Genomic DNA, 24,440 nt, shown 5'->3' with positions numbered 1-24,440 from the left:
AATTTAAGATGATTTTTTTCATAGATAGATGTAAGATCTCTTGAGTCCAGAAAGACAACTGAACACTAGAAAAAGTCAAGAAATGAGGCAAGGAATTTGGAACCAGCCTGGGCAACATAGTGAGACTCCACTTCTAAAAAAAAAAAAAAAAAGTCACAGTGGTGGTTCATGTCTGTAGTCTCAGCTACTCAGGAGGCTAAGGTGGGAGGATCACTTGGGCCCAGGAGTTGGAGGCTGCAGTGAGCCATGATTGTGCTTCTGCACTCCAGTCTGGGTGACAGAGAGAGACTCTATCAAACAAACAAACAAAAATTGAAAAGAAAGTGTCAGGAAGGTATAGCCTGTATAAAAATGATGTATGAGATCTAGTTGACTGTAAGTTTACTGCGATATAGTGACCAAAAATATTAAGGTAATCTTGTTCTGTATAAATAGAAATTTTTAAAAATCTAGTGAAAGGAAGGGGACTATCCAAACTACACCTAGAATGCTGTGTTTGGTCTTTGACATGTTATTTTAAAAGGGAAATACATGATAGTACCTTCATCAGAATCCAGTGGATCCTGGAAGACTTTCAATATCATTTTCATGTCAACATATGGGAAAAATGTGGAAAAATATTCAATATGTTGTGAAAAGCAAAAACAAAGAATGAATACTTCCTCTAACAGTTATGAAAATATAAAACTAGAGGAATTGTAGCAGTATAATGCTTAATGGGAATTGACAAATACATCAGCAGAAGAGGATATATTTAGACTGAGTATACAAAATTATCAAATATTTAAGATGTATGAAGAATTTTACATAAAATGAATGTTCAGTAGTTAATATTAATAATGCTTAAACCTCTAAACGCTATATATGTATATGTGTATAACGCTGATACACTGACCAGGTTTTTCGTCCTTTGTTTCTTGTTCTTGATTTTACATTGCTCTATTAGTTGAGAATTTTCAAGTTGGGGAAGTATTGGCCAACATTCCAGATTTTGATGCGGTCTCTTAGTAATGCATGGGTGACCCTGAGAGACTTGGTCCTGTTGTTGTTCACATTCATGTTCTTTTCTGCTGCATTCGGCATGAGGCTGTTTGGTCAGAATTATGAAGAATTTGTTTGCCACATAGACAAAAACTGTCAACTCCCACGCTGGCACATGCATGACTTTTTCCACTCCTACCTGAACGTGTTCCGAATTCTCTGTGGAGAGTGGGTAGAGACCTTGTGGGACTGTATGGAGGTTGCAGGCCAATCCTGGTGTATTCCTTTTTACCTGATGGTCATTTTAATTGGAAATTTACTGGTGAGTAGTCAGTTCTTTTACATTTTCCTTGAAAATTGGCATAATGTAGTTTGGTATTTTCATGATGTGCATTGATGGGATCTAATGGTTTGTAACTGTGGTAGTCCAATAGAGTAACCCACTAGCCAGATGTGGCCATTATCAACTGATATGTGATTAGTCTCATTTGAAATGTGCTGTAAATGTAAAATATGCACCAGATTTGAAGTTTTACACAAAAAGTGATGTGAACTATTTCATTAATAATTTTTAGGTTGAATGCATTTTTAAATGATAATACAGTAGGTCCTCCTTACGCTCAGTTGCACTGTATGTGATTTTAGTTGTCTGTAGTCAACCATTGTCTGAAAACATCCAGTGGAAAATTCCAGAAATATAAAACTCGTAAGTTTTAAATTGCATGCCATTCTGGGTAGTGTAATGGAATCTCCTGCCATATCACTCTGTCCTACTCTGGGCATGAAACATTCCTTTGTCTAGCATATTCATGCTGTATACGCTACCTATTGGTCCTTTAGTAGCGTGTGGGCTGTCAGATCATGTAGTATGCATGAGGTTTGGTACCATCCTCTGCTTCTGGCATCCACTGGGGGTCTTGGGATTTATCTGCCCTGGTTAAAGGGGGACTACTGTATTTGTATTTAACTAAATACAAATACTGTTAGTTAAATACAAATGCAATAGTCTCCCTTTATTTATTGGTATTTAGTTAAATATATATTTAGTTAAATACAAATATGTTTGTATTGCATACAAATTGTATATTGTATTTAACTAAATATATTTGTTAAATAAAATGTATTAGTAAATTTAATTTGCCTGTTTTTCTGTGCTTTCTATGTGGCCACTGGAAATTTAAAATTGTATATGTGATTGCATCATATTTCCATTGGATAAAACTAGCTTCTAACCTTGTTACTCAATGTAATATTGGCATCACCTGGAAGGTGGTTAGACGTGCAGACTCCCAGACCCCAGACCTATGCAATCATAATCTACGTTGTAACACTGTTCCCAGGTGATTTGTGTGCCCATTAAATTTTAAGAAGCACTTAAATGTAACAATGCTGTCAGTCTTTTCCGGGCATTGGAATTACCTGGGGAATTAATAAAACTATGCTGATGCCTAGAATCCATTCTTAGAGATTCTGATTTTATTGATATATGGATATGACCTGGTCATCAGGATTTTTTGAAAATCTTCAGTTGATTAAATTGTGTAGTCAAGATTGAAAACCACTGGTCTATAAAAATGTTACGTATTAACTAAGAAAGCTTTCACTTACAAGTTTCCTAATAACTGAAGTGGTTTTAGTGAATTAAATAAGTAACTTTCACTGTGTCTATGGAAAAGATATAGCTTACTAAAAAAATGATTCTTACAGGAATACAAGACTTGGTATTTTCTTTTTACTCATGTCATAAAGATCAAGTACATTTCCCAAAAGACTGAAAAAAAATCTCAGGTTAGACTCAATTTTACCTTGCCTGTCCACATTGCTTGTGTTTCACCTCGAGAAGACCCTTGTCATACAATTGGCACATTAGCATTGTATTTAATTGTTAATGTACTCTCTGTGTTCTTTATTAAACTGTAAGCACCATGAGGGAAAGGACCATAACTCTCCTTTTTATTATAAAACCTAGAACAGTGCCCAACATGTAAAAGATACTTCAATATCTTCTGCCGTTTGTAGTTATAGTAGTACACTTCTCATTCCCAGTGATATAAAACACCACTCTAACTGGCTGAAACAAGAAATGATCATATATATCAGCATTCATAACTCGTAACTCAAAATATCAGATATAGATCTTGCTTCAGTTTGGGTGTGACACAAATGGGATCATTATAGAGAGGTCTTTGTAGATCTCAATTCTGTTTTTCTCTGTGCTCGTTGCTAGCTAGTATCCTCTGTTTTATCAAGATGGCTGCTGCAGTCTAAAGCTTCATATCTTTGTGTTATATCAAGTCTAATAGAGGAAAGAATTTCTTTTCTAGAAGCCACAGCCGATTTTTCTTATTATCTCATTAGCTGAATCATATGCCCATTCTAAACTAGTCTCTATTGTCCAGGGTGTTGATGCATTTATTATGTTAAACTGTTCATAACTCTCTCTTACAGCTGGAGATGGGATAAGATCAAACCCAGATCCTATGACTAATAAGGGGATAAGTGTAATTTCCCAAATAAATTATGTATTTCTGTTTCCAAAAGGAAGAGTTACGGCTGTTGAGGAAAGCAACAACAACAACACACACATATACATAATTCAAAAAGAAGCAGAAATACTAAGGCATTATATATATACACACACACACACACGTGCATATATGTATATATACATATATGTATGATATAACATATAAATGTATAATATATATATTTGCCTAAACATTCCTCCTTCTTTGATTTTGAACTCCAATCTATTTCTATTTTCTGTTGTTTCTACTAACCAGAAACTTCATCAATGTGCAGAGGGATTCCAGGATAAATGGAGTTACATGAACCTCCATTTCCAATTCATTGGCCATCATATTTCTTGGCTCACTAAATCCTTCCAGCTTAATTTTTCTTAGTAATCATCCAACTCTGAAACATTACGATAATGGCAGTAGAATAAGTAGAAGGGGGAAAAATATAAGGAGATAATCTTTGAAGCTGTTGGTCTTTTTAACCTCCATGCTTCTAATGTGGGTTAGTGTAAAAGGAAGATATTTCACATTTTTAAAAATTAGTTTTGTCTTTTCTAAGAATACTCAGCAGTAATTTTAAGCCTTATGCAGAAACCTTACAAAAAATTATTATATGCCAAAGGAAATGAATTGGTTTTTAAATAGTTCTATGTCTTGTTGAGTTTTAGAAAAAGCAGAGTTCAGAATCAAAGAAACATGGGTTCAAATTTCAGTTCTATCACTGTACTAGTCCATTCTCATGCTGCTAATAAAGACATGCCTGACACTGGGTAATTTATAAAGTCAAGAGGTTTAATTGACTCACGTTTACATAGGGTGGAAGAGACCTCAGGAAACTTACAATCATGGCAGAAGGGGAAGCAGGCGTGCCCTTCTTCACATGGTGGCAGCAAGGAGAATTGCATAGTGAAGCAGGGGAAAGCCCCTTATAAAACCATCAGATCTTCTGAGAACTCACTATCATGAGAATAGCATGGAGGTAACCACCATCATGATTCAGTTACTTCCCACCAAGTCCCTCCCATAACACATGAGGATTATGGAAACTACAGTTCAAGATGAGATTTGGTTGGAGACACAGCCAAGCAATATCATTCCACCCCTGGCCCTTCCCAAATATCATATCCTCACATTTCAAAACACTATCATGTCTTTCCAAAAGTCCCCCAAAGTCTTAATTATCCCAGCATTAACTCAAAAGTCCAAGTCCAAAATCTCATCTGAGATAAGTCAAGTCCCTTCCACCTATGAGCCTGTACAATCAAAAGCTAGTTAGTGACTTACTAGATACAATGTGGGTAAGGCATTGGATAAATACACCCATTCCAAATGGGAGACACTGGCTAAAACAAAGGGGGTACAGCTGCCATGCAAGTCTGAAATCCAATAGGGCAGTCATTAAACCTCAAAGTTCCAAAATAATCTCCTTTGACTCTATGTCTCACATCCAGGGCATACTGATGCAAGAGGTGAGTTCCCATGGCCTTGGATATCTCCATCCCTGTGTCTTTGTAGGGTACAGCCCTGATCCCAGCTGCCTTCACAGGCCAGTGTTAAGTGCCTGTGGCTTTTCCAGGTGCAGTGTAAGTTGTCAGTGGATCTACCATTCTGGTGTCTGGAGAACAGTGGCCCTCTTCTCACAGCTCCACTAGGCAGTGCCCCAGTGGGGACTCTGTGTTGGGGCTCCAACCCTACATTTCTTTTCCACACTGCCATAGCAGAGGTTCTCCATGAGAGCTCTGCCCCTGTAGCAAACTTCTGCCTGGACATCCAGGCATTTCCATACATCCTCTGTAATCTTGGTGGAGATTCCAAAACCTCAATTCTTGACTTCTTTGCACCTGCAGGCTCAACACCACATGGAAGTTGCCCAGGCTTGGGGCTTGCACACTCTGAAGTGATGGTCTAAGATATACCTCGGCCCCTTTTGGCCACAGCTGGAACAGCTGGGACACTGGGCACCAGGTCCCTAGGCTGCACATGGCAGGGGGACCCTGGGCCCAGAGTACACAACCATTTTTTCCTCCTAGGCCTATGCCCTGTTATGGGAGGGGCTGCTGTGAAGGTCTCTGATGTGCCCTGGAGACATTTTCCCCATTGCTTTGGTGATTAACATTCAGTTCTTCATTACTTATGCAAATTTATGCAGCCAGCTTGAATTTCTCTCCAGAAAATTGGTTTTACTTTTCTACTGCATCATCAGGCTGCAAATTTTACAAACTTTTATGCTCTGCTTCTTGAATTCTTTGCCACTTAGAAATTTCTTCTGCCAGATACTCAAAATCATCTCTCTCAAGTTCACAGTTCCACAGATCTCTAGGGAAGGGGCAAAAAGCCATCAGTCTCTTTGCTAAAGCACGGCTAAAGGAGTCATCTTGCTCCAGTTCTCAACAAGTTCCTCATCTCAATCTGAGACCACCTCAGCCTGGACTTTATTGTCCATATCACTATCAGCATTTTGGTAAGACCATTCAACAAGTCTCCAGGAAGTTCCAAACATCCCACATCTTGCTGTCTCCTTCTGAGCCCTCCAAACTATTCTAACATCTGCCTGTTACCCAGTTCCAAAGTCACTTCTACATTTTCGGGTATCTTTACAGCAGTGCCCCATTCTCTGCAGTATCAATGTACTGTATTAGTCCATTCTCATGTTGCTAATAAGGGCGTAACCGAGGCTGGATAATTTACAAAAGAAAGAGGTTTAACTGAATCACAGTTCCACAGGGCTTGGGAGGCCTCAGGAAACTTACAATCATGGTGGAAGAGGAAGCAGGCATGTCCTTGTTCACATTGCAGCAGCAAGGAGAAGTGCAGAGTGAATGTGGGGTAAACCCCTTATAAAACCATCAGATCTTGTGAGAATTCACCCACCATGAGAACGGCGTGGAGGTAACTGCCCCCATGATTCAGTTACCTCCCACTGATTCCCACCCACAACATGTGGGGATTATGAGAACTACAATTCAAGATGAGATTTGGATGGGAAGAAAGACAAACCATTTCAATCTCTTAATAAATGATGTTGTGCATATTACACAGCCTCTTTAAACCTGACTATACTTAATGGAGGAATGAACATAACAATACTTGCCTTGTAGGGTTGTTATAACTTAAATGTAATCATTTGGCACCCTATAAGTAATTCATAAATTACACAAATCATTTCTTTACACTCTAGAAAAATTTAAACCCTATATCTTCACCAGATTTTTGTTAGTTATTTAATATTATTAACAAGTTTTAGTTAGGCAGATTTTAATTTCATTCTGGGTATTTTACTTGTGATTTAGGTGATTGCCACCAAGTGAAATATAGTACCCGACTCTGGTTACATAAACCAAACACTGAGGGATAGAAACATGAAAATAAAAGAAAGAGAAAACTTAATACAAAATTCAGTTGCTTTTTAAAAATAAAAAATTTGGTTGTAGAGACATGTTATTCCATATATATTTGTATAATTCCAAATTAAATATATGTTAAGATATAATTCAAGAAATTTAAAATTAAGCAGCCTCAATACATGCTAAATTCCTTTATACATGTTTATTTGTTGATTACAAATCAGAAAGTAATTACTTAAATCTTGAACTTTCTTTCTCTTTTATGCTGTTTGATTTTGCTATGAGTTGCTCAATTTTCACCCAATATGTGGATATCTTTCAGGTGCAAGAAAACAAAATTCAGGGGAATTTTTAAAAAAGTTTTGTTTTATATACATTATTTCACCTTTTCTCTCCTAACAGAAAAATAATAAATATATGTTTTTAATCTAGTTACAGATTCTGTGACTAAAGTTACTCTGAGTTTATACAATACAAATCTCCGCATTTTCTGCTCTCTTTTTTGTTAATGCTCAAATTAGTAGTAATCAGTTCTCTGTAACTTGCGCCACTTACACAGCCTGTCTTTTCCTTTAAATCCTTAAAAGAGAGTAGGCTATTTTTAATTCAGACCACATCTGAACAAAGCAGTAGCATTTCTGAGGGTTATAAAATTCTTATCTTACACTACAGTTTCAGAGCACTTAGCACTTTTAAGATTACGTTCATTTTTAGGCTTTGAACATTTTCACTATATATACATATATATATTTGAATGTATGTGTGTATATTTGTGTACATGTGTGTCTAAGATATAAGAAATCTTTGATGTAATTTCCTAAAAATATGATTAATATAGCATAAACTTTTTCTTGTTCAAATCCTAGCACAAAATCTATTTTTTATTCATTCTATAATCAATTATTTTTTAAAATAAATATTTATTTATTACCTATTTTGTGTCTAGCAGTGTGCTGGTTGTCTAATTAAGAGAAAACATGGTTTTTGTTCATATGAAGCTTGCAGTCATGAAACTCACTAACACCCTTCCCTTATTTCACACTGTGCCTAATACTTAGCCAAACAGTGGAAGAAAAGGAAACAATTGAGTATCTTAAATTATATCTGGTCTCACCCTTTTATATCACGAAGCTGTTGTCCTTTGAGAATAATAGAGTTGCTAATAGTGTGGCTCCTATGGGGGCCATGCAGCTCCTGCCTAGATTATCTATAAGTAAACCTCATTGCCAAAGGAGACACTAATGGGAGAACAGAAAGGATCAAAGGTTACATAGATTAGACCTAAGTCTGCTTTATTTCTTTATTTCAGAGGCTATTAGCATTTGATCATTGTCCTTTCTGTTTTATTTTTCTCTTCTGAGAATCTTTCATTGTGGATTATAAAAGATATCTGCCAGTTTTTCAGATGCTCTCACCCACAAAACATTTCCCATGTTGATATATCTTATAACCAAAGTTTTATTGCTATGCTAAAACTATGGATAAGGTTAAGTTTATGTATTTGATGACTTTATTCACTGCAAAATACTTTGATTTTTCTATACAAGTCTTATTTGAAACTTCTCTATTCCTAAGAAATAGGAAGATCTAGATAGAGAGAAGTAAATGTAACCCATTAGGATTAAACACTATTAGGTGGGAAGTTCTAATTTTCCCAGATGTGCATGTCCATGAGAAAAAGAGTAATTATTGGAGTGTTTGAGAAACTCAACTGTTCACATAGATCTCAAATTTTGAAAGAAGTTTCAAAATATGAGTCTTTGGAGATGCTCACATACTTATTTTATGTACACATAAATAGCATAATTATCCAAAATTATAATCTATGCCTTATAATTATAAACAAATTTAAAATCTGATTCTCTGGAAAGTGATCAGTACTTAATCATATTTCTAAGTGACAGTAAAAGTCAAAATATACACTATCTTTGAGTTCAAAATAAGTTACAAGTATTAGGAATGATTCTTCCATCACTTATCTGTTTCTTGTTTGACCAAATTTACTACAACAGAGAATCAACTAACCTTCCTAGCATCTGTGTTTTCATCCCACAAAAGCCATTAGATATGATATTCAGGACCATGGATAGCTCTATCCCTGTATAGCTCTTCCTGGGTTTGCAGAATTATTACATGTTTTCCTAGAACAGGGCTGAAGTGAAGTGAGCTGCCTGGACAAAACAACTTATTTGCTCACCTTGAGTGAGACAGCCTAACTCAGTGAGAAAATAAGCTTTGGAATAAAGCAGACTTGGGTATAATCTATGTAACCTTTGATCCTTTGATATTTCACATCTGTAAACCTTGTCTTTTCTATCTGTAAAAGAGAAACAAATCATATTGCATAGGACGTCATGAGCTTAAAATAAATTCTTGCTATACAAATCCACAGCGCAGCACCTAACACACTGTGGTAGATGGATAAGAACTGAATAGTATTGTAGTTCATCTGCTTCATTTTCAAATCTCAGATCAGCCTTTTTTGATCAAATTCATTTTTTAAGTTAACATATAAAATTGTATGTATTTATGGTGTACAAGGTAATGTTTTGAAGTAGACATACATTGTGGAATGGCTAAATAGAGCTAATTAACAAATTCATTACTTCACATAGTTATCGTTTTAATGGTGAGAACACTTAACCCATTTATGTCAGAAGTTGCAATTTTTGTGTGAAAATTCAGACCTTGGCAATGACCTTGAGCAGTAGGACATAAATAACTCCCACAAGCTTAGCCTTCCAATAATGGAACACTAGGCACAAATGGGTTAATATTCACACTCTAGAAGTAGAGAGCAGAATGGTGGTTACCAGAAGTTGGGTGGTTAGGGGAAAGTAGAGATTGAGGAGCTATTGGCCAAAGTATATATAATTACAGTTACATAGGAAGAATAAGTTCAAAAGATGCATTGTACAGCACGGTGACTACAGTTATTAATCACAATATATTGTATTATTGAAATATGCTAACAGTGTAGATATTAAATGTTCTCAAGTCAGTTTTGTAAACAAACTTTTCATTACTTAAAATGAAACGAAATGAGATACATTTAGCCTCATTTTACTTCCTTATTTAGGTAGTTTACCTGTTTCTGGCATTGGTGAGCTCATTTAGTTCATGCAAGGATGTAACAGCTGAAGAGAATAATGAAGCAAAAAATCTCCAGCTTGCAGTGGCAAGGATTAAAAAAGGAATAAACTATGTGCTTCTTAAAATACTATGCAAAAAACAAAATGTCCCAAAGGACACAATGGACCATGTAAATGAGGTATATGTTAAAGAAGATATTTCTGACCATACCCTTTCTGAATTGAGCAACGCCCAAGATTTTCTCAAGGATAAGGAAAAAAGCAGTGGCACAGAGAAAAATACTACTGAAAATGAGAGCCAATCGCTTATCCCCAGTCCTAGTATCTCAGAAACTGTACCAATTGCTTCAGGAGAATCTGATATAGAAAATCCGGATAATAAGGAGATTCAGAGTAAGTCTGGTGATGGAGACAGCAAGGAGGTAAGATGTTTAAATATCCTGATTGCTTAGTGGTGATTTGTAGTATTGTTGATAAGGAAGTAAATAAGCACTGAAGTTCCACAGCCAGATTATCCACTCAATTCTAACTCCATCACTTCGAGCTCCATCACTCTTAGCCTCTGAATTTATGCTTTTGATCAAATTACTTAAACTTTCCAAGCTTCAGTTTTCTCATATTTAAATAAGACTAAAATAGTATTTACTCCATAGGGGGGATAATAGTACATAGAACAATGCCTAGTAAAGAGTAAGCACTTAGGAAACATTAGGTAATATAATTGTGACATTTTATAAATTAATAACCAGTCTGAGGGTGCTGAAAAGTATACTGAGGAAACCAAAGTTTTCAAAATCAAGGTGTATGATTTAAGAAATCACTAAATTTCCATGGACTTTATCATCTTAAAATGGGAGATTGAATTAGAACAGTGTTACAATTCCTTCTTGCTTGCTAAAATTCTAAGATTTAAGTCAGATCATTTCTGCCCATATTTGGACATTATGATTAAGTTGGACTAAAGGAATTTTTAAAACCTCCCAGTTTGAATTGTGCACAGTTGGTAGCTTTATAACGCACTGGCTTAAAAAAAATCAGGGTCGCATTCAAAGAAGGGTAGATACTGTTGTTCACTTACCTTCTAAAATATACACCCTACTGGAAACAGTCTTATTGTCTCCATTTGCCAACAGCATTGTGTTTTAGAAGGAGGTACAATTTCATAGAAAGCTACACCTACAGAGATCACATCTGTACAAGGGCTTTTAACTTTGGACCCCACTGGGGAATCATTTCAGATCACTCAGGGGCACTGGAGGGTCAGGGAATGTCTCTTAACAGGTCCCCATCATCTCTGGCACCATCTTGTTTCCCAGACCTCTTCTGTTTTGGGAGATGCTCTCTACAATAACTTCACAAATTGTCTTCTAACAGGAGTTCAGTTTCAATTATCCAAGGTCCTTCCATCATTTACTAAAGCCATCATTATTTTAGTTAGAGAAACATTTTTAATCCACATGCCCAATAGTCTAAGATTCATTTACCTTTTAAATTAATACTATTACTATAAAACAGGCATAAATTCTTATTCAGCGCACTTCTCAATCAGCATTAAAGATTTTGATTACCATCCATTTCTGGGTGAAATTGCTATTTGCCACAGCACATCATGTTGGAGTCTCCCTGAAAACTTCATGCTAATCTCCTTAGAAATTCTGGAGTATGAAAATATATAGGAAAGCTGTAACTTAAAATAACTGTAAATATCAAAATTGCAGTTATTTATGCTGCATAGTTATTAGGTCTTGCTGGTTGATTAACTACTCACAAAAGATGTATTCATTTATTTATGTATTTAGTTAGGTGCTTTCTAGATTATGTAGCCCATGACTCCTTAGGATGTTGGTATACCCACAGCCAAAAAAACACAAAAATATATAAATGATCTGATAATTCAGAGATACACTCCCTTGTTTATTTGGTATTTGTACTTCCAGCCTATTTTTATTAAAATATGCATATATATTGACATATATATGCATATATATAGTGTGTGTTTATTATAAAAATAACATCAAAACTCACATAGTATTTTATAACTTGTATTTTTTATAATGCAGAAGTATATTATGGTCACTTTCTTATGCCGTTAAAAAAATCTTCTATCAAAATAAATGATTTATAATTTGAGTCTTAATTGATTTATTTGTAAAATTAGAATAATACCTACTCACAGGTATTTTGGAAAAATCACATCAAATAGGATATGTGCAAGGCTTTTTACAACTCTTTAGAAATATAAATGTATGATGTATAATTTTAATTACTGAGTGCCAAATATTATATTTAAATTACTTAATGCCTAGTCTCACACAAATATATTGCTACAGATTTTATTTCATTAGAAATAAATAGGAATATATAAAAGTAATGGAAATAATAAAAATATCTGTTTAAGAATAATATTCTGCTGGATACCTTACTTTTTTAAATTGAGCACTATAATGATTTACTGACAACTGGCCATGTAAGGACTAAAGCAAAATAGCTTTCTAATTACATTTCCTTGACACTTACTGTGTATAAGTCTAAGAGGCAGGACAAAATATTGATAATTTCTTTTTTTTGGCACTCTGCTTTACCTAGATTTTTTTCTTAATTTTTACGAAATAAGATTGGTTTCATTCCAAATGTTAAAATACACTTGCCTTAATTTTTGTTTTAATTAGAAAATATTACCTATATGCTATTAACCTTAGAATCTCGGTGATTTTAAAGAATGATTTATGGTATACTTATTTCAAAATAAGGTAAAATAAAGCATTGTGAGGAAATAATTTTAAATAAAGGCAAAGAGTATCATTTGCACTATTACCTGTAAAAGCAATGACCACCTTATTCTACCCAGCCTTCAACTTCAGTCAAAAGCAGAGAAAGAAGGTCAATCTCTGCATCTGGGTGCTTTTCATAAGGCTGTGCCCCTTTCCTAGGCCTGTCCTTATCCCTATTTCTTGTGCCTTTCCCTCATTTTACTTCATGATAAATCCCATCCTATGATGACATACATAAGACCATCTGGACTGATTTTTACATTGAAACCTAAGTGCACTGTTATCTACCCATCGTTAGCATCAAAGGATGATTTGTTTTGATTCTATCATCTAATTGAAATAGCATATATGGGAAACTTGTGACTTACTTCAAGAAAACTTTGGAACCCAAATCCTTTTGTGAATTGGAGACAACCTATACATCTTAAAGAAGCAAAGTGTTATTAACTAAACATTAATTTTAATCTAAGTGTTATTTTAGGTTAAAGTAAGTGTCATACAATAGTGTTTTAAACTTCAATTCTTACCAATATATATGCATTTTAATATCAGCCATGAAATTGGCCTAAAGTCTTTTAAACCTAACAATATTATTTCTGTACAAAATTTTTCTCACTTCTGAAAATGAAATAAACTTTGACCACTGTGGATAAATGAAACTTTCATCACAACTTTTTTGGTGGGACTTCACCTTTTAGAAAATAAAGCAGCCTAGCTCATCTGAATGCAGTACCGTTGATATTGCTATCTCTGAAGAAGAAGAAATGTTCTATGGAAGTGAAAGATCAAAGCATCCTAAAAATGGTAAGAAAATTTTGTTAATCTTGCTAGGAAACTAATTTTAATTACAAGTTGTCAAAATGTATATGTTCCTTTAGTAAACATATTCTACCTGGAAGCTAATTCAAATAACTCTCTTAAATAGGTGGCATTGCACATTTCAGACTCCACTACCAGCTAAGTCACTTATTTTAACAATTAACAATTGTTGATTGAACAGTAAGAATTTGGAATCTCCAGCTCATTTCAGGACTTAGTTCATTTCTGTAACTTCTACAGTACTACTTATGTCCTACTTTGAAACAATAGATTATGAATAAACAATGACAGTATAGTGACTAATGATAGAAAAACAGAATTGACTTACTTCAATTCCATCTCTGTTGCCACTGGAGTTTTTATGTGTGTTTAAAGCTAAATTAGTAAAACAATTTGTGAGGTGTAATTTTTGTATTTGGTAAGTACACATTTTAGTGTATATGTAAAATGAATATGAATATTTTCATTGAATATTTTATTGAAAAATACCTTTAAAGTTGAAGTTTAATTGTTCTTTGAATATGTATTAAACTAGAATATCATTATGCATTGTTAAAACAGACCAACATATAGGTACAAATTTAATAAAATTTTCAAATATCAAAAATATATGTATATGTTCCATATCCAGTGTGTCAGTCAATTGACTGAATCTTTATACATTTCTTAATATTCATGTTAAATATATAAATGTCACCATTACCATTTGCCTTCCTCTGACAGTTATAGGCCGTTTTTATATAAGTAACTTAAATATTGGCTCTATTTCATGAGATCTAAGCACACTTCATTTGACTTCAACATATGTAGGTGTATGTGTGCATGTGTATGTGTATACACACACATTTCAGTGCTGCTTTAACTATACCAATTTTCTGTTTTACTCCTAAATTGTGCTCTGTTCTAAAGCACACAGTGGTATAACTACCAGTAAAAAATCAAATATGAACATTATTTATTTTTATGCAATATTACTTACAGCATGAAAAATGTGTTTTGGAATCACCATTATCAATAATATTCCACTGCCACAATGCTACTCATAGTATTATTTAACACAAGACAAAATTCTAAAATAAAATGTTTTGGCTTTAAACTCCACCTACCTCCATTTCTTCATTTTGTCACCTGTATATCAACCTCTTCTCCAGCCTCAGGTTTCCATTTTGCCAACCCTTTTGGCCAAAGCATAAAGTGCAGTCCCGTACACATGTACTATGCCCAGAAAGTACTCCACAGTCCATGTTACTTCCATAATAGTCTCAATAAAAATTCCCATTTCCAGCCACATAAGAACTGGAATCAAAGCAATTAATTTGATTTAACTAATTTTATGCCTCTTAACATCTCATAAGTATTTATATTTTTAAACAGGAATGCATGTTATGCCATGCGAATCTTCAAAGAGTAAGTTTTCAGGCATTATATCAAAATGTAACTTTCAGAAGTGAGATACCTGTGTGTATTTTCTTTTGCAGTATTAGTGAATACCTACCCTCAGACTGTTTTGCAGAGTGACAAGATGTTCTAGGTCATTTCTGCCTTTCACAATGCCTTTCCTCTCATTACTACCAAACTCCTAAGTCCAGTTTTCCTTTTTCTGGTCAGTGATTACAGTGGTCACTACACCATGGGTAAAAGTTAAATGTTTGTAAATCAGAGACAACCTGGACTAGAATTTGTAAATAAATAATTGCTGTGGCACATAGTAGAAAGTTTCAGGTGTTTACTTTTTCATGAGTTTTCTAGATTATTGTTCTTACCAGTTCCAATCTTAACAGGTTGTGGACGCGGATCATCACTTGGTCAAATCAGTGGAGCATCCAAGAAAGGAAAAATCTGGCAGAACATCAGGAAAACCTGCTGCAAGATTGTAGAGAACAATTGGTTTAAGTGTTTTATTGGCCTTGTTACTCTGCTCAGCACCGGCACTCTGGTAAGTGAGCAGCCAGGTGTTTGATACTTTGCTCGGGACAAATGTATCATGATTCTGTTAATTTAGAAAATCAAAACCAGGATTATATTTTCAAGGATATTTAGTATAGCACCAAATAGCACCAAATTTCATATTCTGTGATTTTGGTTTTAAAATCTAAATATTATATTTTCTTAGAAAGTTTATATATGCATCACTCAATATTAAACTTAATACTGATTTTTAATATATTATTTTGCAATATTGAATTTCAAAATATATGAATGACAGTGGGAAAATGGAATGTGAATAGATACCAGATTCTTCTGATTTTAATGTAGTTTCATGTGTGAAACATTTTAATGATTTGCACATCCAAAACTGCTATAATGTGCTTGTACTTTGGTGCCTATCAAAGGAAAGGGAACTATTGCATATGCTTTAAAGGATCAGTGAACTACAAATGTATTTGACCCTACAATCTTAATTCTCCAGTGAGAATATGAATTCTAAATAACATTCTACAAATATCTGCACATTAAATGGTTTTACAAGGTAATTCACTGAAGAATATTTTGTAATAATAGCAAAGGGTTAGAAAAGAAGGTCTGTAATAGCTGACTTTATACTACAAAAAACCATCCAATGGAACTCCGTGCAGCTATTTTAAAAATTCAGAAGGTATCTACATATTTATACTACAATTCATCAAGAGAGTGAAAAGAGAGTGAAAAGAATGGTCTAGAATAGTGCTGCAATAAACATACATGTGCATGTGTCTTTATAGCAGCATAATTTATAATCCTTTGGGTGCATACCCAGATAGCTGGGTCAAATGGTATTTCTCATTCTAGATCCTTGAGGAATTGCCACACTGTCTTCCACAATGGTTGAACTAGTTTACAGTCCCGCCAATAGTGTAAAAGTGTTCCTATTTCTCCACATCCTCTCCAGACTTAGATTGAGAAACAGAACATTACCAGGATGCCAGAACAACACTCTTACCCCTCAGTTACTTCCCTATTCCACAAGGGAAGCCAGCATGTGGAGTTCAACTGCCATAGATTAGTTTTATCTATTTCAGACTTATTAAAAATAGATTCAAACTGTGTGTTACTTTTGTATTTCTTCTTCCTCTTATTTTGTTACAGCATCTCACTTGCTCATAATGATCAGGGTCAATTATCCTTGCTGGTATGGTAACTTCTTTCTTTCTTACTAGTTGACTGGTACAATAAATCAAAAATTGAGCAAATGACATCTAAGCTTGAGTTTTAGTAGGAGACATAGTATGTACCCTAATGCCCTTTCTGGGAGCAAAGACCCCAGAATCCACCTATCCTAAGGTTGAGAGAATGGGAAACATAAATACCCCCTACTGGACTTGTCAGATACTCCATACTATGCCTTTCTCCATCACAGATTCTGCTAGCATCATGGATCTTCATATGGCTCAAATGGAAAGGCTGCTTAGAATATAGTCAACCTATTTTAGTATCTTTTGTTGCATCAGATTCTACTGAAAAATAGCAATCTTCTGCATCAGCTGATAATGCATCTTTGGATCAATATTCACAAGTGTGAAATTTTGCTTTCAAATCCTAAAGAACCTATCAGGCATTGTATCTTTCTTAGAGTAGGAGGCACATATGTCTCTCTAAAGCATCTAGAGAACTTACCATTTCTTGTTCATCAGGTCTAATTAACATGATATCATCAATATAATGAATCAGTATGATGTTAATTCCTGTGGTGCTGAAGTTAACTGTGACCCCCATATCAACACAGTCTTCCCTTTATCCAGCTTCATATTCTATCCCCTTTGATCCAGCCTGTGGTAGGCTGATTAATGGTCCTCAAATATGTCCATGACATAATCCCCAGAACCTTTGAATGTTAACTTATATGGCAAAAGGGTCTTCACAGATCTGATCAAATTAAAGATCTTGAGACAGGGAGATTATCCTGAATTATCTAGATGAGCCTAACATAATCACAATGGTTCCTGCAAAAGAGTTTCTATAGGAGTTGAGTCAGAAAAGAAGGTGATGTGAGGATAGAAGCAGAGATTGGGGTGTCATCCTTTGAAGACAGAAGAATGCACTACAGGCCAAAATGTATAAGCAGTCACTAGAAGCTGAAAAAGGAAGGAACTGAGACTCCTCAGCCACCAAAAGGAACTAGCCTTCTCATCACCTTGATTTTAGCCCAGTGATTTCTGACATCAATAATGAGAGTATATAGAGTTGTATTGTTTTTAAGCCACTAAATTTGTGGTAATCTGTTACAGTCACAACAGGAAACTGATACGAGCCCTCTCTGGATCCCCTCCCAGGAAAGCTCCTCCATTTCCTGCTAATACATGTTTCTAGGTCCTGCGTAGGTACCAGGTTTTCTGGTACATAATCCTTCTCCTTCCTTAGCAATCTTGGTACTTCCCAGGCCACTGAATGAAGACAGTTGACTCTATTTATACATCAGGTGACCAGGAGAGGAGGTAGAGGTAGACCTTAAGGAGAGTTTTTAAAAGACCCCTACCCTATTGTAGGCCTTCAGCTTGATCTTGTAGGGAGGCTCTGGAGCCCAGACTGCACCACACAATTTCACCTTGAGTGACTCAAGGGAGCTGGCATTTATATCTCTATTCCACTCAGCCGTTGGTTGTGCTGGGTCCCTCTAGGAGTGGAAAGATTGCCTCTCAGGCAGGGTGGCTCTCGTATAGCAGAGGCAATTCTCCAGAGAGGGCTTTAGTTGTGTGTTATCAAGCAACACTCGGTTGCTGTGAAATAGATATGCCAGTAAAGGAGTTCTTTGTAGGCAACTCCACCATCTACGACAGTGTTCAACATGTACTTGAAAAGCTCTGTCGTATGGTGTAGCTGGGTGCAATTATAGTTTGTTATTACCATTGTTCCCATCTACAATGGGAGCCTTAGTGATATAGCAAAGATGTTTTTCTTTGGTTAACTATAGATAAATTATCTATAGTGTTAAATTATCCCACTATGATTGCTTTTTTTTCTAAACTTTCTTTTAGTGTCATCAGTTTTGCTTTATATATTTTGATGACCCATTGTTTTGGACATGCAGATGTACTCTTATAGTATTGATCCCTCTATTATTATGAACTATCCTAAGTTATGTATCTTGCCTAATTTGATACTAGCTTTCTTTTTATTAGAATTCACATGTTAAATCTTTTTGTTCTGAACATATTCTTGACTTTCTTCTTTCTACAATTAGGGCTCATCTGCTCTTATTGATGCAGCAGCTCTGTGATGCCTTTAAAAACAAATGCTTTTTAAACTTTGTACTGTTTTTCTGGTTCTTTGTAGTAGGACCATTGGTCTGGTGAAATCTGCTCTACCCATGCTAATTGAAGTGGAGGCTTTTCTACATCTTTTTATTATATTTCACATTATGTACCTGAATAATTGAATAATAAATAAGTACATGTAATGAAATAAAAATTTTTAAGAACTTTATACTTCTAATCTTTATGGACTCATTTACACCACAATTGGTTCAATTAAAAGTCATAAAATCTATTGTTATTTTGTATTTACTTCCATTTAACAGTACGTTTCAAGAATCACATCATTCCTAATGCTATCCCGGTGTGTGATGCTCCCCTTCCTTTGTCCAAGTGATCTCATTGCTCAGTTCCCACCTATGAGTGAGAACATGTGGTATTTGGTTTTCTGTTCTTGTGATAGTTTGCTGAGAATGATGGTTTCCAGCTGCATCCATGTCCCTACAAAGGACATGAACTCATCCTTTTTTATGGCTGCATAGTATTCCATAGTGTATATGTGCCACATTTTCTTAATCCAGTCTGTCACTGATGGACATTTAGGTTGATTCCAAGTCTTTGCTATTGTGAATAGTGCCACAATAAACATACATGTGCATGTGTCTTTATAGCAGCATGATTTCTAATCCTTTGGGTATATACCCAGTAGTGGGATGGCTGGGTCAAATGGTATTTCTAGTTCTAGATCCTTGAGGAATCGCCACACTATTTTCCACAATGGTTGAACTAGTTTACAGTCCCACCAACAGTGTAAAAGCGTTCCTATTTCTCCACATCCTCTCCAGCACCTGTTGTTTCCTGATTTTTTAATGATTGCCATTCTAACTGGTGTGAGATGATATCTCATTGTGGTTTTGATTTGCATTTCTCTGATGGCCAGTGATGATGAGCATTTTTTCATGTGTCTGTTGGCTGTATGAATGTCTTCTTTTGAGAAGTGTCTGTTCATATTCTTTGCCCACTTTTTGATGGGGTTGTTTGTTTTTTTCTTGTAAATTTGATTGAGTTGTTTATAGGTTCTGGATATTAGCCCTTTGTCAGATGAGTAGATTGCAAAGATTTTCTCCCATTCTGTAGGCTGCCTGTTCACTCTGATGGTAGTTTCTTTTGCTGTGAAGAAGCTCTTTAGTTTAATTAGATCCCATTTGTCAATCTTGGCTTTTGTTGCAATTGCTTTTGGTGTTTTAGACATGAAGTCCTTGCCCATGCCTATGTCCTGAATGGTATTACCTAGGTTTTCTTCTAGGGTTTTTATGGTTTTAGGTCTAACATTTAAGTCTCTAATCCATCTCGAATTAATTTTCGTATAAGGAGTAAGAAAGGATCCAATTTCAGCTTTCTGCTTATGGCTAGCCAATTTTCCCAGGACCATTTATTAAATAGGGAATCCTTTCCCCCTTTCTTGTTTTTGTCAGGTTTGTCAAAGATCTGATGACTGTAGATGTGTGGTATTATTTCTGAGGACTCTGTTCTGTTCCATTGGTCTATATCTCTGTTTTGGTACCAGCATCATGCTATTTTGTTTACTGTAGCCTTGTAGTATAGTTTGAAGTCAGGTAGCATGATGCCTCCAGCTTTGTTCTTTTGACTTAGGATTGTCTTGGCAATGTGGGCTCTTTTTTGGTTCCATATGAATTTTAAAGCAGTTTTTTCCAATTCTGTGAAGAGAGTCATTGGTAGCTTGATGGGAATGGCATTGAATCTATAAATTACCTTGGGCAGTATGGCCATTTTCACAACATTTATTCTTCCTATCCATGAGTATGGTATGTTCTTCCATTTGTTTATGTCCTCTTTTATTTCACTGAGCAGTGGTTTGTAGTTCTCCTTGAAGAGGTCCTTTACATCCCTTGTAAGTTGGATTCCTAGGTATTTTATTCTCTTTGAAGCTATTGTGAATGGGAGTTCATTCATGATTTGGCTCTCTGTTTGTCTGTTACTGGTGTATAAGAATGCTTGTGATTTCTGCCCATTGATTTTGTATCCTGAGACTTTGCTGAAGTTGCTTATCAGCTTAAGGAGATTTTGGGCTGAGACAATGGGGTTTTCTAAATATGCAATCATGTCATCTGCAAACAGGGACAATTTGACTTCTTCTTTTCCTAACTGGAATCCCCTTGATTTCTTTCTCTTGCCTGATTGCCCTAGCCAGAACTTCCAACACTATGTTGAATAGGAGTGATGAGAGAGGGCATCCCTGTCTTGTGCCTGTTTTCAAAGAGAATGCTTCCAGTTTTTGTCCATTCAGTATGATATTGGCTGTGGGTTTGTCATAAATAGCTCTTATTATTTTGAGATACGTTCTATCAATACCGAATTTATTGAGAGTTTTTAGCATGAAGGCTGTTGAATTTTGTCAAAGGCCTTCTCTGCATCTATTGAGATAATCATGTGGTTTTTGTCTTTGGTTCTGTTTGTATGCTGGATTACATTTATGGATTTGCATATGTTGAACCAGCCTTGCTCCCAGGGATGAAGCCCACTTGATTAGGAGATATACCTAATGTTAATGGGTACAGCACACCAACATGGCACATGTATACATATGTAACAAACCTGCATGTTGTGCACATGTACCCTAGAACTTAAAGTATAATTTTAAAAAAAAAGGAATCACATCATTCTTTGTACGAGATTATTTTAATCCTTGCTTACTTTTTGTCCTCTTACGTATATTGATACTGAAAGTCTGCCTGCCTGTTTTCAGTGCTAAAATATTTATGAAATTGCTTTCAATGACATGATCAGACTTTACATATTCCATAGTCAAATTAAGGTTGACATTAAAACTGAGAAGCTTTGGAGAAACAATTATAGTTTTAATTAATCTTCAGTATTTCAACTGGTTTACCTGATAGCCTTATGGATTTCTAAAGACATTTAAAAAACACATCTGTTTCTCTATGAGTAAGTGGCATGTATCTGTGAATTGCTACCTGGAATTACAGATAAGATTCATATCAGATGTGACTAAAGGTTTTATCTCTTAAGTTTGATTAACTAATTTTGGAGGGGATTTTTGGATTGCTATTTAAAACAATTATGAAGCCAGGTTCAGCCTATATAAGAACTAGTTCTGGGATCAATTAATGATGTCTGTCATAGGCATGGGGTCAAATAATAATACTTACGGATTGTGTCAATAAATACAAGCATAGTGAACCAGCCCTGAGCCTACAACCTCTGACAGTGCTCACCATATGCCTATTAGATATGAAATTTTGTTCCCTTCTATGTCAGAAGAGTTTTTAGAAATTACCTCTACACCTAATCCTTATATATATATATTTTTTTTACCCACAGGCTTTTGAAGATATATATATTGATCAGAGAAAGACAATTAAAATTTTATTAGAATATGCTGACATGATCTTCGCTTACATCTTCATTCTGGAAATGCTTCTAAAATGGATGGCATATGGTTTTAAAGCCTATTTCTCTAATGGCTGGTACAGGCTGGACTTCGTGGTTGTTATTGTACGTATTTTAAACAAAATTTAAAAGACTATTTGATTTACTTTTTCTTCCTCAGTCTTACTCTTTCACTTCCTGTCAGTTTATTATATCTTTCCTTTCCCTCTCCATCTACATTATTGGTATATGACACCTTTCTTAGTTTATAATATTTAACATCTATCATTTTCTTCTCATTCCAAAATTTTAAAAGTTCAGCACTTTATTCCTGGATTATTATAATAATCACCTTGAATTTTCTGCTAACCATGTAAGTTTGTTGCATAGTATCTTGATGATATCAGCACCCTAAAATCTTTCTTTTGTTGGCTTAACTCTTAAATCATGTATCACAATTAGACTACTTATGATGTTCACAAGTATGGGGCTGATCCAAGCTCCCCAAATTTCTCACTTAGATCTCCACAATAGATTCCAAAGTGGTGTCCTTGCTTCTGCCCTGCACACCTTCATTCTGTTTTCCACATAGCAACCAGAGTAACTGTTGTGAAATGGAAGTCAGCTCATGTCACTTCTCTTGAAATCTTATGATAAATACCCATCTCATTCAGGGTAAAATCAATAATCTTTGCAATCAATGCTCTACAAGTGTCTGTGTAATCCAAACATATTCTCTGTTATGCTCCCTTTCCCCTGTCCAAGTCTATTTACTGATCCACTAGCACCAACTTTCATGGAGCACTTCAAATATGCCAAGATTATTTTCTTCTTAGTGCCTGTGTACTTATTTTTCCTTCCAACTGGAACCTTGGCTGGCATTGATGCCTTAGCCAAAATGAAATCTTTGAAGGTCTTTCCTTACAACACTATTTAAACTGCAACCACTCCAGTACTCCCTTTTCTTTGTCTGCTTCCTTCATCTCCGTACCCCTTATTAATATTGTACCATTTGTTCATTTATTTTGTTTATTGTCTGTTTTCTCCCACTAACATGTTAGTTCCATTAGGGTAGAATTTTTTCTTAGTTTTCTTCCCTCCTTTAAGTCCTGTGCCTAGAACAATTTCTGTCATATTAGAAGGTTCTCAGTATTTTTGTTGAATGAATGAATGGCTATTTTATAAATAATGATAGAAGCTCCTCAACCTACAATTAATGATTTAAAATAGCTGACCTCTCTTTCCTAAGTTTACTCTTTCAAATTAGCCTTTTGCTCTAGCCAAACCATACTATGCCTGCGACTCGCCTTCTTGTTTCCCAGTCATTGTTCTGTGTCCAGATTCCTTCATGCTTATGAAAATAATACCCAAAGTTCAAAGCCTACTTCAAGGCTATCTCTTTAGTAAAGGGTAAAAAGAAGAAAATTTTCATAATGTTTACTTGAAAATGTAGAAAAATCTGAAGATATAATAAAAGTTAATCTTAGCTTTACCAACTTAGTCAGTATTTATGAACATTTATTAACCTCGAATATATTTACTTTTAAAATTTACCTTTGTATCTGGTTATACTTTTTGTAATGTGTGTACTTTTGACTTAACAATATTCATATCTTCTTTGATGCTTATCCTCTGAAAGCCTATCTTGTATATTGTCTTAACCATATTTGTATATGAATGCATTTGTAAATATGTTTCTTATTTTGTTTTAATGAATATCTGCATACGATCACTGTATTACAAGTAATTATGAAACTGATTCTTAATCTAATTTCAAACTAAAAACAGATGTCACTATAAATAGTTGATCATAGAGAGTATAAAATATATAACTTTTATTTATCTCACTAAAATACATTCCTTATTGCCAGAAAATAATTTAGTTTTATCTTTTTAAAGTGATTTTAACACTAAACGATTTTCTTATAACTTTCTGTAAGTGATGATTAATGTATTTTGAAATATATGTAAAAGTAATTCACAAATTTGCTGGTAAGTTTTTGTTGTATATATCTGTTGTAATAAATGCAAAGTTTATTTTATTTTACATGTTATATTGATTAATACAGAATCCTATTCACTTTTTTTAAAAAAAATATATAGGTGTTTTGTCTTAGCTTAATAGGCAAAACTCGGGAGGAACTAAAACCACTTATTTCCACGAAATTCCTTCGGCCCCTCAGAGTTCTATCTCAATTTGAAAGAATGAAGGTAAGAGATAAGTTTCTAAGCTATATCTACAGATTTTTATTTGGAATTACTAAATTTGCACAAATTGGGAAGCTTTGTTTTCTTCTCGTTTGTACCTTTAACAGTATTAATACAACAAAAACCT

The 24,440-nt window shown here is 34.8% G+C and overlaps 1 protein-coding gene across 1 annotated transcript in view; it reads left to right on the top strand.

The window, feature by feature from the left end:
* Nucleotides 1-24,440, top strand: part of SCN7A (sodium voltage-gated channel alpha subunit 7) — a 96,154-nt gene that overhangs the window by 54,939 nt on the left and 16,775 nt on the right. Inside the window, exons 14-19 of the mRNA XM_038001981.2 lie at nt 947-1,303; nt 9,924-10,358; nt 13,406-13,511; nt 15,308-15,462; nt 22,058-22,231; nt 24,209-24,316. Coding sequence (XP_037857909.2) covers nt 947-1,303; nt 9,924-10,358; nt 13,406-13,511; nt 15,308-15,462; nt 22,058-22,231; nt 24,209-24,316 — 1,335 coding nt within the window. The remainder of the gene's footprint in view (nt 1-946; nt 1,304-9,923; nt 10,359-13,405; nt 13,512-15,307; nt 15,463-22,057; nt 22,232-24,208; nt 24,317-24,440) is intronic.

This window comes from Chlorocebus sabaeus, chromosome 10 (genome assembly GCF_047675955.1).
Source record: "Chlorocebus sabaeus isolate Y175 chromosome 10, mChlSab1.0.hap1, whole genome shotgun sequence".
NCBI lineage: Eukaryota > Metazoa > Chordata > Mammalia > Primates > Cercopithecidae > Chlorocebus > Chlorocebus sabaeus.
This window is presented reverse-complemented; position numbering and strand designations above follow the sequence as displayed.